This window comes from Hydra vulgaris, chromosome 02, assembly GCF_038396675.1.
Source record: "Hydra vulgaris chromosome 02, alternate assembly HydraT2T_AEP".
In the NCBI taxonomy this organism is placed as follows: Eukaryota; Metazoa; Cnidaria; class Hydrozoa; order Anthoathecata; family Hydridae; genus Hydra; species Hydra vulgaris.
The window spans coordinates 45,986,031-46,004,970 of NC_088921.1; the positions used below are offsets into that span (position 1 = coordinate 45,986,031).

Consider the following 18,940-nt stretch of genomic DNA (forward strand, 5'->3'; position numbering starts at 1 on the left):
ACCTCCTCCAAACTGTCAATAGGGCTTAAAATCTTAAAAACCTTTTATTACTACGTGTATTACTAAAAAATCCTTATATTTGGAAAAGGACCCCTTAATTTGTAAAAGGGCTCCCAAATTCGCAGGCCCTGCAAATTATCTAGTGTGGCTAGCCTCCATGCTTACAAACTACGCCTAAAAATCTGTGTAACCTGGGGTAATGATATTGTATGTTAAGTTCTAAATTTTTAGTTATAAAACTTTGAAAACTGCATCATGGAAGTAAATATAGTTCAAACACTAAACTATTTTATTACAATTACACACATAGGCAGATCAAAGTTTATTACAGTGTCTCAGAAATTTGGCCTCTAAGTATATGACGTTTCTTTGAAGAATTAAGTTAACTTTTGCAAGTGACCTTTCGCACACTTCATTTGTGTAATTAATGTCTAATGGACAATCATTCCTAATATCACAGTGTCTTTTTAAGCACTCGAGGCAATTACCAGTTAATGCCAATTTTAACTATGTTGTATTGTTCAACATTTCTTCTGCAAGAGAATCATGGTTTGGCCCAGTGATCTACAATAAAATTGCCTGCCTCTATTATTGATTCTATTTTTTTGATTGAGTCAAAAGCATATATTCCAAGCAATAGATAGCTCTAGAAATCCATTGTGCATTTTAAATAGGTCCTGGTTTAGAAAAATGAATTGGGGTTAAATTCATTAAGTCTCAATAAGACTTGTATCCTTTACATAACAAAGCCAGCTCCGTATTGTCATTCTTGTCATGTTTTTTACTTTTAATAATTGACCCGTTAGGCCAGGTATTTTCCAATTAAATTATGGTAGTTACAAATCAACTAAATAATGAACCAGTAATTAATATTAGGCGATGTTGATAAGGAATCAAACTTTGAAATTATAAAATGCTCAAGAGTCAGGTCAAGAACATGAAGTCGGCGAGGATGATACATGATGATAATATTGTGTAACGTTATAAATAGAAACAGAGTTGCGTTTCTCTAATTTTTTCAAAGATATAGCCAAAGGTTTAGACTTGTTCAAAATGCAAGTGCTATAATTGGATACCTTTCATTTTCAGATATCTTAGCTAACATTTTCCCGGGGATATTTGCACGTTTCAATGCGATTGTGTAATCGATTCTTGTACTATTATCTGAACTTTCACTACTCAAATTATCTGTGTCATCAAACAATTGACTATAATTTGTTTCAAGTTCTTTTCTTTTAGGTGGTAGGTCTTGTGTATGTGTTGTTATAGTCTTTGTCACAATACTGCACTGCCCATTGCATCCATCTAAAGATTTCTGAAGTTTATAAAAGAGTTTGTCTTCCAGATTTTTAAATTTAGCATTTTTAGAGAATAAGTCAAATAATTTATCCCAGCTATTTATACTACTTGTCTTATTTGTACTTTGTATTGATTTAATAACAAATTTATAGATTTGAATGGCAGACTTAACTTTTCTTTGCACAGATCTCTCCATAAAATATGGTATTGTCATTTTATTTTATAATTGACAAACTTTAATTGAGATTTATTTAATAACATCACTTAATTTAGGAGTATTAGCCAATTCTAAAAGGAAATGATGTCTTCCTAATATCTGCTTTTTCTTAGATAATTTTAGAAAAATCAATCAGTGGTTTCTCAATCAAATTTCCATATATACAATTTCTTGGCTTTGAAATATTGGAAGGGCGACCAATTTGGTCGGCAAACTTTCAAACTTTTGGCTATACTTTATGGATTTGCACAGAGGGTTTTTTACGTTTACGCAGTTTATTTTTATGTTTTGTGAGTTTTAGGTAATTGCTCCACCAATTGTTATATTCATCGTCAATAGTTATATTTGTCAATAGTTATATTCACTTGAAAAAAAAATTCCCACCTCTAATATATATATATATATATATATATATATATATATATATATATATATATATATATATATATATATGCACATATACACTATATATTTACACACATATATTAGGGTGACCTTTGAACAAGTTTTTGAAAAGAATCTGCTCCCACCCCCTAAATCTAAACATTAAACCCATTTAAGAATTTTTTTCATATGGTGAACTTTAATTAAAAAAAAAATAGTTCAACTAGAAATGTCAAATTAAATAAATTCATTCATATATCGTCGCCTTAGAGGGCAGAGGTTCTATCTCCATTTTGGGTAGTTTTGCAGGAGAACAAAAACAAAGTTTGAGCATTAAGCATAAATCAGCAATTTCATTTTTTGTTAGTGTTATAGTTTTTTGATCAATTAGAACTATCAAACATGATAGGAATAATTCAACTTTTTTGAAATTATTAACATTGAAGAGAGTATGGCACAAATTATAAAAGTCATCATGGAGATAGAACCTTTGCCTAAATTAATTGCGAGTTGAATAGAATTTTTGAAATTTATAAACATAATGAATCCAATTAAAATTCTTTTTTAATTAATACGAAATGCTTTTTATGATTGTGTAAACTATCAGATAATGACAATCATAGTTCAAACTTTTTAAAATTAGTAACATTTTGGGACAAATTTTACAATTACCATGGAGATAGAACCTTTACTCAAAATAACTGTGAATTGAACAGAATTTATAAATTTGTAAACAATGTTTTTGTAATCAATATTATTAAATTCTAAGTGAAATCTTAATCTTAATTAGCAGAAAAATCACATAATTGTTATAATAGCAAAATTATATAACAGAATATTTATTATAGTAATACTGAAAAAAATGACTGACAAAAAACAAAGTCTTAGTTCTAGTTATCTTCATAGTCCGAGTTAAGAACAAAATTGTTTTAATAGCAAAATTATATAACAGAATAATAATAGTAATACTGAAAAAAATGACTGACAGAAAACTAAGTCTTAGTTCTAGTTGTCTTCATAGTCCGATTCATCAATTTCTGACTCATCAGCAGTTGGTTCTGGTAAACTGTCTCTCATGGGTACTGCAGACGGTAGGTTGTTATACCATTGGGCATATTCTGGTGGAATAACACGCGATTTCAGCATACACATGAGATCTTTTTTTTTCGCATCCGAAATAGGCAGGCGAGTAGGATACAATGGCTGAGGCTCTAATCCTTCGATGTTGGATCGTCGTCCTCTTCCAGACTGTACATTTATTTCCATAAAGGTAGGGCGACGTAATGCTATATTTGTACTGCATAATGAACGGTCTTGACTTTTCAAACCTTGCCCACTTAATATTCAACCAGTTGACGGTTTCACCTTCAATATTTTATGTACGATTTTTCACAATTTTACCGCAAAGTTGTTTTGAGTCAAAAAAATCGGTGTGTTGCAGTGGTTTAACAAGATATGGACACGGATACTTGCGCGCTGCAGCAATCAGAACTTCGTATTGTCGTGTAGTGTAAATTTTTTGATGGCTCTTACTGCGTTCAATAGTATTGTGCATAGAGTCAACTTCTAAATAAGAATGACCCGACTCCATATACTTCATATTGATGCATTCCAGGTGAGTTGTTTGAACAATGTACATCATTGTCGCAACAATAAATTGGTTTTTATTTTGTCCAGATCACGTATCACTAAAAGAAGTCACCCTCTTCACAGAAACTGGAAGAGACTTCATATAATCTAACAGAGCTGTATTTATTTCATTGGCTCCTCGTTTACCTTCACTTTTGTCCCATAGGTAACAAATTCCTTTTTTGGTCGACGTTTCATAAATAGTAAAATTATAAACGGCAAGTTTCCGCATATAGAAAATTTGTGCATCACCTGCAAATGGAAGTGGTAACACTGCTTCGAGGTCAAAAGTTATAGAACGAATGGACTTGTCAGCAGCAGATGCAGTCTTATCAGAATTTTTTTCGTCCATAGCTTCCTTTTCACGAAATTTATGACTGTCATAATTTGGTCGTAGCGTTTCTTTATCATCACCACTGGCATTTCGAAAAGCATTGCAAATCGAGCATTGTTCTTTTTTGGGAATAAAAAATTTTATATTAAAATCAGTAACAAATATTCTTTGATATACACCGATAGAAACTGGATCTGTGATATTTTTCGTTGTGCAATAATCATCTTTGTATAGTCTATAAAGTTCCTCAATACTTAGTATTGACTATTAGTAAGACTAAGGTATTTTGCCTTTGATGAAGCCCGACAGTAGTGAGATTCGACCTGAGGAAAGCTTAGGATGTGCTCTCGAACTGCATTGGTTCGCATTTCTGAAGTCTTATTGGCTGGAGTTTTTCCTTTTTTTGAATTTGATTGTATGAAAAGACCAACCTCATTTTTATTTTTTACAACAAACTGAACAGTTTTCTTGCTTATGTCCAAAGTTGTGCAAAAAAATTTTTTGCACAACTTTGGACATAAAAACAGGTTTAGTATAGTACTCTCAGAGACATAAATGGGATAGTGAGGCATAGGTGGAAATGAACCTTAAACCTCTTGATTGTGAGTTAAGTGTTCCTCCACTTATCTACTTACACATCTTAATATTATTACTTACTTCTACCTTATCTTGCCACTGCATCACCTTAAGATTACTACTTACTTCTACCTTATCTTACTACTGCATCACCTTAATATTACAATTTACTTCTACCTTATCTTACTACTGCATCACCTTAATATTATTACATACTACTACCTTTATCTGACCACTTCATCACCCTGATATTACTACTTTCTACTAACAGGTGATGACAAAAAAATGAGACTGTGTTTAATTTAAATTTGTATGTACTAATACTATTAGCTGTATATATATTTTGTATGTATTTTATTGCAAATTTATTCTAGTATTAAATTTTAAAAAGTTAATTAAAATTCAACGATTTAAAATAAAAATAAACAAATCTAAGCAAGAGCTTCTCTGGAACGTGTGTATGGATTTTACATGGACAATAAGCAAAATGGTAAATATTACACTTATTGTCATTTTAAAGCAGAAAAAATACCAAAAGCAACCATATACCGTATAATTGAATGGCAGAAAATAGAATCGGAACTCAAAGAGTTAAAGGAAGTGGTTGAGTCGCAAAAAAATGACGAAAAAGAACATTACCAAGCTGAAGACCATGTTTGACCACATGGATGGTGTCTCACAAAGGCAAGCAGCTAGAAAATTTGTGTGCAATCAGTCTTTTATATGCAAAACATTGAAGAAACACACAGATATTAAATGCAAAAAAAAAACAAAGATTTCATTAAGAACAGAGTCATAAAAATGCAAAATAAGAACCAGATGCAGTCGATTATACGAAAAATATAAAAATCACGATTGGATAATTGATGATGAATCTTATTTCATTTTGAAGCATAGCACCATTAACGGAAACCAAAATTTCTACTCAAGTATCACTGCTTTGACACTGCCAAGCGTAAAATATGATCTAGTTGAAAAATATGAGCAAAAAGTGTTGGTCTGGATTTGCGATTTGGCTAAAGGTATTTCTATACCTTTTTTTGTACCTTCTAAGCAATCACTCAAGCAAGAATTATACCTGAGCGAGTGCATCAAAAAAAGACTTGTTCCTTTCATCAAAGCAAATCATCTAGACAACAATTACATATTCTGGCCTGACCTAGCAACATCACATTACGCAAAAACTGTAGTGGAGTATTTCAGACAAAATAACATTAATTTTGTTGAAAAGGAAGACAATCCTCCCAACATACCTGAATGCAGACCTATTGAGGACTTTTTGTCTCAATTGAAAGGAGAAGTTTACAAGAACAACTGGCAAGCAGAAACTATTGATCAACTTTGCAATAGAATAAATTATTGTTTGAATAAGATCGACTTTACTGCCATACAACGCCTTATGGGATCGGTCAAATCAATAATATTCATAGAAATGGAGTTATAGAAGATAATTTAATATATGTTTTAAAAGCTTGAAAAATCTCTACTTAATACATTTTTAATTTTTAAAAAATCATTGAAAATAAAGGAGTTATGCCCTTTTAAACGCAGTCTCACCCGTTACCTTTATCTTACCACTGCAATAATCTTTATCTTACCTTAAGATTGTTATTGAAATAGAAACTCAAACATTTTTTAGAGACTCTTGTATATTATAATTATAAATAAAATTAAAATTATTATGTTTGATATCTTTAGGTTTTGTTTTTTTTTCAATAATTTTTTGATTATTTTTTGAAAAATAATTTGCAGATAATAGTTTTCAAAAAGTTTTTTAATTTGTGGATAACAATTTTAATTTTTAAATAAATTCAATTTAATATACTGCTCAGTATAAGTTAATAATGAAGGGATCAAGGTAGAGAAGGAGTCAAGATTTAACTTTATAATTAGACTGTTAAAAAAAATTGTTTGCTCAAAGGCTTTTATTTTTTGATAGCTTTAAAAAATTTAATTACAAAACTCTATAAAGTTGTCTTTATTGTTAATATGAATGTTGATTGGTTATTTTATTGTAAACATAAATGTTGATTGGTTATTTTATTGTAGATATGAATGTTGATTGGTTATTTTGTTGTAAATATGAATAAGGATCGGTTATTTTGATTTATTTAGTTATTTTGACATTAATCAAATATAATTTGTGTTCAAATAGTACAAATTGTCAGTTTGCTAATTAAATGTGCAACTTAATTTACTTTATATGATAAAATATTATTGTAATAGTTTTTAAAGAACACCCACAAACAACATACAAACATCCAATACTCAAACAACATCCACAAACATTAAAATATTTTTTATTTAATGTTATTTTTATTATAGCGATTACATCACAAACCCACATGTAGATCATCTTGGCTTTCTTCATTTAAAAAGTGAAGGACCAATTGAAACATTGTTATATCTCTGTGAGATATTAAAGATTGCAATGAGTTCACAATTACAAGTAATTATTTTTGTTTTTTCAATTTTTTATTTTATAATTTGTTTGTTTAATATATATTTATCCATATATATTGTCACAATTTTTCTTAAAAAAAAAGTTTTTTATTTTTATTTTATTTACCTTTCTAAAGCTCTGGGGCCACTATAGTTGAAAAAACTACTTTTTTTTTACTTGATTTTTGTTATACCCCTCTCACAACCTTATAAATCACAAACCTTTATGAACAAGGTTGCTGTGTGAAGAAACAAGTTAGTGTGATACTGCTTGAGTACTGAGGGCTGTGGTGGGTTTGAACTCTGTATCAGTGCATACCATTTAGTTTTAATTGAAAGTAGCTTTTTTCTTGCAACAATATTTTTGTAGTCTTAACATTTAGTGGCCACCACATATTATTTACTGACCACCATAGCATTTAATAACAAAAGTTTTGATTGTTAATTAGGCAGATGATGAACAATATCAAAGGTGGTTACTCTTTAGTGCACATTGTAAATCTAAAACTTATATTCTAGATGATGTAAGTTTTTAACTTTAATTTAGCAGAAATTAAAATATAAAATTGAATATTTTAAGATAAAAAATTGTCATTCTTCAATCTTAATTTACTGGCTTTTTTCAGCCTGACTTAGCTGATTTGATTCAATATGGAATACCCCATCAATTTAGAGCACAAATATGGCGGCAGTAAGTCAATTATTTTGTTAGGGACAATTTTTATGAGTTGACTCAAAATGCCTTTGGAAATTTATAATGACCATTCACCATTGTTGTTGTATGTGTTGCATGATTGTTGTATGTGTGTTGCATTGTTGTTGTATGTTGCATAGTTTTATATATATTAGTTTTATATATGCCAGAATTATATATATGCCAAAGTTTTTAAATAACTGGAAAAAGTTCAGAAATAAACTCTTTAACTCTTTCTTACCTAAATTTATTTTTTTAAGTTTTTTTTTAAATTTTTTTTCTAAATTTAATATTTATAAAATCATTGTACAATACTGAAAGTTAATGATTAGTGAAGGAAGGCATTATATTTACACCAGAAGACTTTAAATGGCTGAAGGATTTAAAAGATTGAAAGATTTAAAATTGAAAAAAAAATTATTCTTGGTTAAAAAATTTAAACGTCAATGATAATGGACACAAACATCATTTTGCTTTCAAGAAAAAATTTGAAAATCTGACTTATATAAAATAAAACATTGTGAATTCTAAAAAATACTAATCAAGACACTATTTATAAGAATATTATAAGAAACTAAGTACATTCTGCAAGATACTACTATAAAAGTCTAAAAGTACATTCTGCAAGGTACTACTATAAAAGCTTAAAGTGCGTTCTGAATGATATTACTATAAAAGCTTAACAGTGCATTCTGCAAGATACTACTATAAAAGAAAATCTTTGAGATATCAGAAATGACCAACAATTAAGAAAGAACCAAATATTTTAAAATTTTACCATAAAATCAAACTATAATAAAATATAACAAAATAAAAATATAAACTTATAAAGGTTAATAAAATATAAATATATAATTATTATTTATATAAAATTTTAGATTTGGTGTAAAAATTTTCAGAGTAATTCTTGCAAATAAACTTATTGCATTTTTGACAAAAATTTGAAGTTTTTTTATTTCCCAGAGTAGTTTTTTTTGTAACCACAAAGTCAACACCTTTGTCACTGAGGGTGACGGCTTATAACAAAATCTTTTCCAATCATTCTGACATTATTTGAAATAGGTTTTCAATCCCTTAAAAGTTGACTTCCTTGAAAATTATTGAGATAATCTTTGGGATAAATTATTTGGGTAAGCAAAAATTTTATCTACAGTCACTATCTTTATGTGATATTTTCCAAATATTCAAACTTATTTTTATCACATTACTTTTAAAGTTTGTTTATAATGGCCAAATATTAAGTTATCAAAATATAAAATCAAGTAGTTTGGTTAATGGCTTTATTTTTCAAAACCATTATTTATTGATTTTGACAGAGATTCATTAACAAACTGTTTTGGTGTGAAAGAGTTGAATGTTCAATGTTCTTATTAAGCATGGGCATTTGATTTTTCCAACTGGTAAATCCGTCCATTTCCGTCCGTTACCATTAACGTCCGTTACGTTAAAAAATTTTAACGAACGATAATAACAGAAAATTTCCATTAAAATTTTTTAACGGACCAATATTTTTTTGTTAATTTCCATTGATTCTGTTATTTTCCGTTTCAATAGTTTTTTATGAAAAAAATTTTTAAGTCGTTTAAAAAAAAGTTTCATTTAATAGACGTTTGGTTGAATGAACGATAAGTAGCAAAAAAAAATTTCAAAATATTCCGTTCGATTACCGAACTAAAGGTTTTGAAATTTTCAGCAAGAATTTTATATAAGCAAAAATTTTATAAAATTTTTTTCAAAAGAAAATTTTATAGATATATTAATATAAATTTATAAAAATATTACTTTGTAGCTTTAATGAAAAATTTAAAATATTTTTGTACATTTGTTAAACTTATAACTTGAGTTTAAAATATATAAGTAAAAAAAAAAAAAGTTTCCAGCTGATAAATTTCAGTTAGTTGGCTTTTATAAATTTATTTCATTTTCCAAATGTCATTTTTTTATTATAATAAATAAAGCATTTTATCTGTATTATAAAACTTTAATGACATTTTTTTATATATTAGTTTTATTATTGTATGTAAAATGCCAAAAACATGTTCCATTATTTGGGACTATTATACGATTCAAAATACTACTGTGCACCTCACAAATAAAAAAAATGAAGTTGTTACTTTATTACTGAACATAAAAGCTTTTATTGAATCCTTGCTTACTGAAATTGAAAATAAAGTATCAAAATGTAGCTCAGAGGATTTTAATTAACAGAATTGCACATTTTCTATACCAATTGACTTTTGTGTTGCTAGTATGTCACATGTCAAAGATATTGCAATGGGTGATATGTCTTCAATTGAAGAGTAAATGTCCTCTTTTTTTTCAATGCCAAAGCCTGTCACCAGAAGCAACACAAGCATTTTAACCTAGTGGAAAGATAATTTAAAGGTTTTTTCCATCTTCGCTAAAATTTCCAGATCCATATTTTGCATTCCTGCATCAAGTTCCCTGTCTGAAAGGGTTTTCAGTTCATCAGGAAATATCATAACTTGTAGCAGGGAAAACCTTTGCACTGACACAATAAGACAATTGTTGTTTTGCCATGACAACTTTTAGAATATTAAAGTGAAAAATGGAAATTGAACGATTCTGTGAATGAAAAAGGAGAGTGATAGCTTTAATTTTTTTACTATCGACAACTATGTCTGGGTGTTTTAATATTATTTTGTTTGCTTTTAAAAATATAGTTATTATCTGATTTGCAATTATTTTAATTTTCAATATTACTTTGTTTGCATTTAAAAGTATACATATCTGTTTTGTTGTATCTTTTAAATAATAGCCGTTAGCCGAGTTTAACGTCCATTAAAATAACGGATTAACAGCCATTAACAGAAAATTGCCGTTAATAAATTTTAACATAACAGATTTTAACAGAAATTTCGTAAATTTTTGAATGCAACGGAAATTAACGGTTTTTAACAAACCGTCTAACTCCCATGCTTAGTTCTTATTGCATTTTTATTGTAATTTTCAGTTTACTATGTTTAGGTTGATTGAAAATCATGTTGCAAATATTCAAGTAGAAAAGGTCAGTTATCTTTGTATGTTTATCTACTTGCTTACCTAACTACATTTTGTGTTTTTGCTTTAAAGGGATCCCAAACCTCAGAGACATGTTGTGTTCATATTAGAGAGTATGATGAAAAAAATTTTTGGACGAATTTTTTTGATTAAAACAAAAGAATAAATGCATACCAAGAAAAACTAACTTTTTTTATTCTGTCGAAGCTTGCCTTCACCATTTTGTTGTAGGCCAAAAAGTCAGCATAATATACACTGCAATCTACAGACTTGATAATTTATTCAAGCGCATTTTATTCCTAAAAGTGTTTCAGCAAATGACTCTTATGCAAGCAAAAAAAATTATTTTTTTGTTTGCATAAGAGATCGATTATGTAAACAAACAAAAAAGTCAATTGCGTCATGTACTAAAACTCTTAGAGTAAAACGCGCTTTAATAAATTATCAAGTCTGTAGATTGCAGCATATATTATGCTGAATTTTTGGCCAGTTTAAGTTAAAACACATGTTTTTTGTGTTTCAACTAGTAATCTATATACTTATATACTATACATTTATATTTTGCTATTCTCAGTAAGTTAAATTTTTTATTTATTATTAAGTTGCAGAACTATTAAAAAGACTTGTTGCTTTGCAAATGTCATGTATTGCATTGTAAAATTGTATTATTGCATTGTATAATTGCATTCTTTAAAATTCAACTAAACATCAGCTTTAGTTAGTGCCTAGGTATTATATTAAAAAATTTTTTTTTTTTTTTTAAAAACTAGGTATTATTTTTAAAATATTTTTTTTTCTTTCTTTTAAACTTTTTGAAACAGTTGAACAAGCATCTCAGAATATTTTTTTATCAAATATTGGGAAAAATTTTAAAAACAAACTTTTTAAAATTATATTTATAAATTAAATAACATTTTCAAATTTAATAAATATTATCATTAATGTTTGATAACTATAAATATTTTAGTTTTAATAATCTTCATATTATATTGTTAACACTTTCATTTTCAAATAAAACCCGACAAAATTCTTGAGTAAAAATGAGCTGTTTTTGACTGCATTCAAATTAATTTGAGAAATACTTAATACAATAATCTGTCAATCTTCTTTTTTGTCAATGGTTACTATGAAATCTTTTTTTTTTCCCTTTCAAATTTTTTTTTTCACATGTAATGTGACAAAAAATAGAACTTTGAAGCAAACATATTTTTTTATATGCTATTCTGCAATACACAAAAACAAATTTAAAAGTTTAAAAAATATAATCATTTTTATGTGTCCAAAAAGAATAAACGGTATGCAAAAAAGTGAACAATTAATACTTTCTCAGTAAAAATGAGAAATAAATCTTTAGGCTTTAGCATAGTTTCTACTTTATAAATTTTAAAGCAAATATTTGAAAAACTTCTTTTCTTCTTTTGTTATTTCAGAAAGCTTTGTTGTTTGTGACATGAATTCATACTCCCAGTCTAAATCTTCATCCGCATTAAAAACATCACTATTCAAAAAATTATATATCTTAACACCTTTAAAAGTTTTTTAAAGGTGTTAAGATATAAATTTTTATTCAAAAATTATTTGTTATTGTGGGAACAGGAGCTAAAATTTTATTTTTGAGTGTTGGAACAGTTTTACAAATTACAATATTATAATAAGTATTTATATAGTTATATTTTTGAATATTGTTATAGTTTTACAAATTACAATATTATAATAAGTATTGTAATATTACAGTATTTTAATTTCAATGAAAACAGTTTTTAACGGTTGTTATTTAAACTAGCAGAAAGCAACCCGTAATAGGTGTTATGGTCAATCTATTACATAATTAATTGATAGTGGCTGTTTTCCACAATTTAAAGTTGCAAAACCTAATACCTTTTTAGAAAAGCTAATAGCCATTTAGAAAAACACCTTCAAATTAAAAAAATTAATCCATCTGTAAAATTAACATAAAAAGTATGAAGTGGTAAAATAATTTACCAATTATATAACATTATTTAAGTAATTTAACTTACATAAGTCATATCAGTGTAAGGAAGAACCATTTTCTTCGACATTCCTAAGTTCAATACAATACGTTTTTAGTTACTAGTGTGGCTGTGTTTGTTGGTGCGGCCTAGTTACTAAGTTAATGCATCCTAGTTACTTAGTGCGGCCGTGGCGCAGTGGTTAGAACGCTTGCTTTAGCAGGAGCATCAGGTTCGAAACGAGCTCTGGGCATATTTTCGTGTCACGGTAAGGAAAGAGGCGTGAACTTCCTGGTTAAATGCACTTCCGCGGCGCTCTGTGACAAGTCCGTTAGGCCTTCTTGGGGCACCTAAATAAAAAAATAAAAAATAAAAAGTTACTGACACAAAATAATAACACTTCATCATGCTTTAAATTGACAAAAAACTAAACCTAAACCTAAATTCTTGTAATTTTTTTTATAGCATGATCTTTAATTAATTATTAAGATTAATATGAAGTTAACTTATATTATACAGGAGTTATTATTTTTTTGGTATCCCCTTGATTAATTTTTCTTTAAAAAAGAAAATTGTTATTTTAAAAATGTTAAATGCACACAACTAAATAAATTTATTAAAAATAACTAAGTTTGTTATAAATAACTAAGTTTATTATAAATACTTAAGCAATTGAGTACAAATACGTTACAAACAAAAAAGATTTAATTTACAATCAAATATGTGTAAATTTAAAAAAATATGTAAGCTTTGATCTTTTATATTGCATTAATATGTCATATGACAAACCTAAAATAAAAATTATAACAGATTAGTAAACATTAAAAAAAACAAAAAACTGGAAAACAATTTACCTGCTTTCGGTAACCTGTTGTCATACTTCAGTTGCTATCATGATGCATCTTGTCAGTGTTGTTTAATGATGTTATTTCATGTTGGCTTTTAGTAAACTTTAGTTTAATTTAAAAGACATTACAATAGATTTAAAATATTTTAATTAAAAAGCTAAATAACAAATGCTTCAAGGAGCCTCACTATAAACATTAAAGATAAAAAATCAAATTGAGATATAAATAAATTGCATTTATATAGCTAAATATATTGTCTTGGCTTATAGTAAATTTTAAAACCAGTGAGTTCAATAAATTTAACCACCTATTAAAAATTTTTAACAATAGAATGTAACATCATTATATTATGATAATTGGATAATGAATCAGTTTAACTATATTTAAGTTTAATTGGTGAAAAAAACAAATAAAATTTTAATTAAAAAAGACCAAAGCAAATCAAATATACAACATACTACATTAATTTAAAAAAATTAAAAAATTAAAAAAAAGAAAAAGAAAAAAAATCACAGAAGAAAAAGCAGCAACAAAAAAGTTATAAATATCTTCACTGATAGAAGACATTAACAACCTTTTGGTTGCTGTTTTTTCTTTGGTGTCTCCCAACGCCCCGGTACGGATGAGCCTTCCATTTGAAGAAGGGCTCATTCATGCCGCCATTACAACACTACTTATTGAAGGACCTCTCCGAGAGAGGCCCTGGGTATTGGGAGCAATAATTTCTGTAGTGATCAAATGTTAACAAATCTAAAATCACAAAATCTATCAAATGTTAACGACTCTAAAATTAAAATAAAAGAATATAATAAAAATTAAAACATATTTCTCTATACAAAATATATAAAATATAAAACACAGCCCTACCAGTTATGCTTCTACCAGACACTAAAGGCAAAAAAATATACCTCAGAATAATCGATAAAATAATATTTACATATAAATAAATATATAACTATAATTTTTTTTACAGATTCCCCTCATTTCCTCCATAAAGTTTTCTAAAATAAGAAAAAAGATAACTGTAAAGAAAACTAACTAAAAATAACTATAAACTAAACCAAAACTGTAAACTAAATAAACTTTAAATCCTAATATCTGTGCCTCAGAAGACAAAGCTCCGTTGTCCAGTTTTTTGTGAAAATGAGTTATGTATGGGACCTTTTTAGTTTTTTCAGTATCTACAGAGATATAAAGACTGTTGTCCTACGACAATGTGAAACAAAGTTAGATCAATATAAAAGGTCTGGTGTCCCCACAATGTTCAATGGAAAAATGTCTGTTGTCCAGAAATGACTGTTCACTTTTTTTAACTTTTTATTTTTTTTTGTCAAAATTATATTTCATGTGCCTTAAGACAAATTAAATAAAACAGACATCAACGGGAAGGTAAGCCAAGCTGTCTATCAACACAAAACATCACAACAATAACATTACAATAATAACAGATAACAATAGCACATAGCATAACCCTTGATCCTAAAATCCTGTGAAAATAACAAACCAAATTAAAATACAAAAGGCAAAATTAAAAAAACAATTTAGAGTTAACTATATTTATCTTTTTACTAAACTTAAAGCACCCTAGATTTAAAGATCAAGGTTGCATACTCTCCCATACACATTACACTAAACATTAACAAACATTATTATGTGTTTCCAGAATAATTAAAAAAGGCTAGGCAACACAACCTAACCCTAAAGCAGTAATACAGCCTGGCACTAAATGCTGCTAAGTCACACCTCTGCTTTAAGTACACCGCTTGGCTGGCAATGTTATCAATCTTGCTCAACATAATGCCAAGTAACACCACTTTAAAAACATGAAAACAACATAATTTAAACATATATACAACTATAAACAAATATGACTTTATATAACACATATAAACACATTTTATAACAATATTAAATGAAAGATATATTTATCAAAAACTATGAAAAAAAAAATTAAAATAATACATAAAGTTATACATACAAAACGTGCTCACAACCTACAAACAGTACATTTTCGAAATAAAAACGTTAAGACTATAAATTAAGAACATTATAAAATATAACATTATTTGTGTAACACTTTTCACCTACCATACCTTGAATAAGATGTTTATCAATTTTGATAAACAAACTATTAAATGCTCTAGTTCTTGAACATGCAACATATAGTTGACCATGAGAGAAACACGGTTTTTTGAGATATATCCTAACTTTATCAAATGTTTGACCTTGACTTTTATTAATTGTCATTGAATAAGTTAATCTGACAGAAAACTGGCTATGTTTCAGAGCAAAAGGTAAATTAGAATCTGATGGAGTTAACTGAATTTGAGGAACAAAAAATCGTTTACCACCAGAAACTAAGTCTCTTTCATTTCTGCAACGATTATTTTTAACTTGTCTAACCAAGCTCTCCTTATTTGGGTTCAAATTATTTGCTGCTTGTCAAGCAGTATTTCTAGCATTTTTTCGATTGGTAATTTCATCTTGCCTAAGCCTATCTCTTTCATTTCTATGAAAACAATATTTGCTTCTAGCCTAATATCATCCATTTAAACTTCACTTTTAATTGAAAGTAGTAACAAAATATCTTAAACGAATCTCAAAGATTGTGATCTTTCCAATATGATTTTTTTTCTACTCTAGATAGCACACACAAGTAATTTTTATATATAACAAACTGTAATTTAAAATAAATTATACAATAATCTTATGGCTTTAAAAAAATATATATATCAGCTAGGAGATGTTTGAAAAAAAATTAACTTTGCAAATAAAAATTATTAAAAACCTGCATGTTTTATAATAAACATACTGCTAACACAGAAAAAAGAAAAAAAAAACGTCAACTCTTTTTTGCAAACTTCAATATTATATCTTTAAAAAAATTATTAGTAAACGTTTTTAAAAAATTCACAAAATTTAACAATATTTTGTTCTATACCACATAAATACATCATCTATACCACATAAATACATCATCTGATAAATTTAAAATAAAAATGTAGTGAGTAAGTAAATAAATAAGAAAAATATTACATACAAAAAATGAAAATCCAGTTAATCCAGTTAATACCTTATAAAGAAAAGCTGTTGTGATTTACCTGAGTAGTAGTTTTTAAATATTATTATTTCATGCTGGCTTTTAGAAAATGATTTATGCTAGTACATCATGATTCCAAATAGTTTATAACAAAATCATGTAATAAACAGCGCTAAAGACAAAAAATCAAATTGAGATAAAACAATTTGTATATATGGCAAAATAATTTGTCTTGGCTTTTAGTGAATGATTAAAAGCAGTGATTTTTAATAATGAAATTACCTATTTATCATTTTTAACAATAGACACCAACGTGAAGATAAGTCAAATGTCTATCAACTCAAAAGATAACAAAAAAAAACATCACACAACAATAGCACACACCATAAGTTAATATAATATGCATATAACATAACTAAAGTAACATAACATTCATATATAACAGAACATGGGTAACAACATTACGCAAAATTGTATTAAAATAGATTATTATGTATTTTCAGAATAATTAATAATAAAGGCTTGAAAACACCTAGACCTAAAGCAGTAATAGTCTTGGCTTTTAGTGAATGTATAAAAGCAGTGATTTTTAATAATGAAATTACCTATTTATCATTTTTAACAATAGACACCAACGTGAAGATAAGTCAAATGTCTATCAACTCAAAAGATAACAAAAAAAAAACATCACACAACAATAGCACACACCATAAGTTAATATAATATGCATATAACATAACTAAAGTAACATAACATTCATATATAACAGAACATGGGTAACAACATTACACAAAATTTTATGAAATAGATTATTATGTATTTTCATAATAATTAATAATAAAGGCTTGAAAACACTTAGACTTAAGCAGTAATAGTTTGACACTAAACACTGCCGTGTAACTCTCTACTATAAGTACATCACTTGGCTGGCAAGGTTGACAAATCTTGCTCTACACGTTTTCCAAGTCACAGCACTTTGAAAACATGGAAACAACATAATATAAACATATATACCAACTATAAACACAATATATATATATATATATATATATATATATATATATATATATATATATATATATATATATATATAAGTAAAAAAGACTCAAAGTGAGAACTTAAACTTGTTTCTATTATTATTTTTCATATTTATTATTATTATTCGTTTATAATATTATATTATAATTTTATAAATTATGGTATCATTTAGTTTGCGATTAATGTAAATGAAAATAAAGTGGTGGGAAAATGTTCTCTCTATAAAAATTTAATTAAATGGAAATTTACCCTTCAAGCTTTTTAAAGAGTGACATGGATATCACTCACACAATCTTTTCACTTAAGAAGTAGAATTGGTTGCATATTCATGAAAAGTTGAAATAAATGGTTGTTTAATTTGCTTATTGTTTTTTTTTTTTTGTTTTTTTTTTTTGCATGAATTGCGCAGATATTTTAAGTGTTAATTTTTTTCAATTAAATTATTTTAAGCTTTAAACATTAAAACTTGCTAAAATAAAAAAAGCTAATAATAGGAAAACATGTAAATCTTTGTATAGAAAATGGAAATCTGTGTAAATATTAAACAATATTGTAAGGTTTTAAAAATTGTGTATTGTAGGTCATTAAAATAAAAAGTTTTTATTTTGAAGTGCATAGTATTAAACAAGCCCCCTGTACCATACAAACATTAATACCATTTACACATGCACACACACATGCACACACATAAAGACACTAACACAATGCAACACACACACATGCACACACATAAACACACTAACACAATGCAACACACACACATGCACACACATAAACACACTAATACAATGCAACAGCTTATAATAAGATAAGTTTAATAATTGATGGTTTTTATGTTGTTTTTTTTTTAGGGTGGTGATTATTATTTGAAGTTGGTGGACAGGTTGTCAGATATACAGGTAGTCCTAAAAGTACATAATATATAATATGCATATATATATATATATATATATATATATATATATATATATATATATATATATATATATATATATATATATATATATATATATATTAATAAGAAAACATCAAACAATACGAATTCTCTTAATACAAATAATAATTTATTTTGAGAAATTTTCACTAGGTTATGGATACCAGCATCATCAGCTCGTAAAATATTACAAAATTTAGAACGTTAAAAAACAGTTTAATAAAAAATTTTTTTAACTGACGTCAGCAGTTGAATGGCTTCTTTTTTCGTTACGCAAGAATATAAAAAATGGAGCCCAAAATTTAGTTTTAACAAATTGCCCATTATCGAGATTTATTCTGCCATTCGATGGGAAACATTGGTGCCTCTGTATTTCGAGTGCTTCTCGTACTTTACGGTCGAATTTTTTTGTTTCAACTTTAAGAGTTTTAATTTTCTCCCAATTTATTTTTTCAGAGCAAAACTTGCTATGTGTTGCAATTGCTGACTGATAATGTTTGCCATCATTTAAACT

At 27.3% G+C, this 18,940-nt stretch overlaps 1 protein-coding gene across 1 annotated transcript in view; it reads left to right on the forward strand.

The window, feature by feature from the left end:
• LOC101239717 (TBC1 domain family member 2B) overlaps positions 1 to 18,940 on the forward strand; it is a 115,342-nt gene that overhangs the window by 46,427 nt on the left and 49,975 nt on the right. The window contains exons 15-19 of the mRNA XM_065791107.1: positions 6,765 to 6,888; positions 7,331 to 7,405; positions 7,508 to 7,572; positions 10,564 to 10,603; positions 18,344 to 18,391. Of these exons, the coding sequence (XP_065647179.1) occupies positions 6,765 to 6,888; positions 7,331 to 7,405; positions 7,508 to 7,572; positions 10,564 to 10,603; positions 18,344 to 18,391 (352 nt within the window). The remainder of the gene's footprint in view (positions 1 to 6,764; positions 6,889 to 7,330; positions 7,406 to 7,507; positions 7,573 to 10,563; positions 10,604 to 18,343; positions 18,392 to 18,940) is intronic.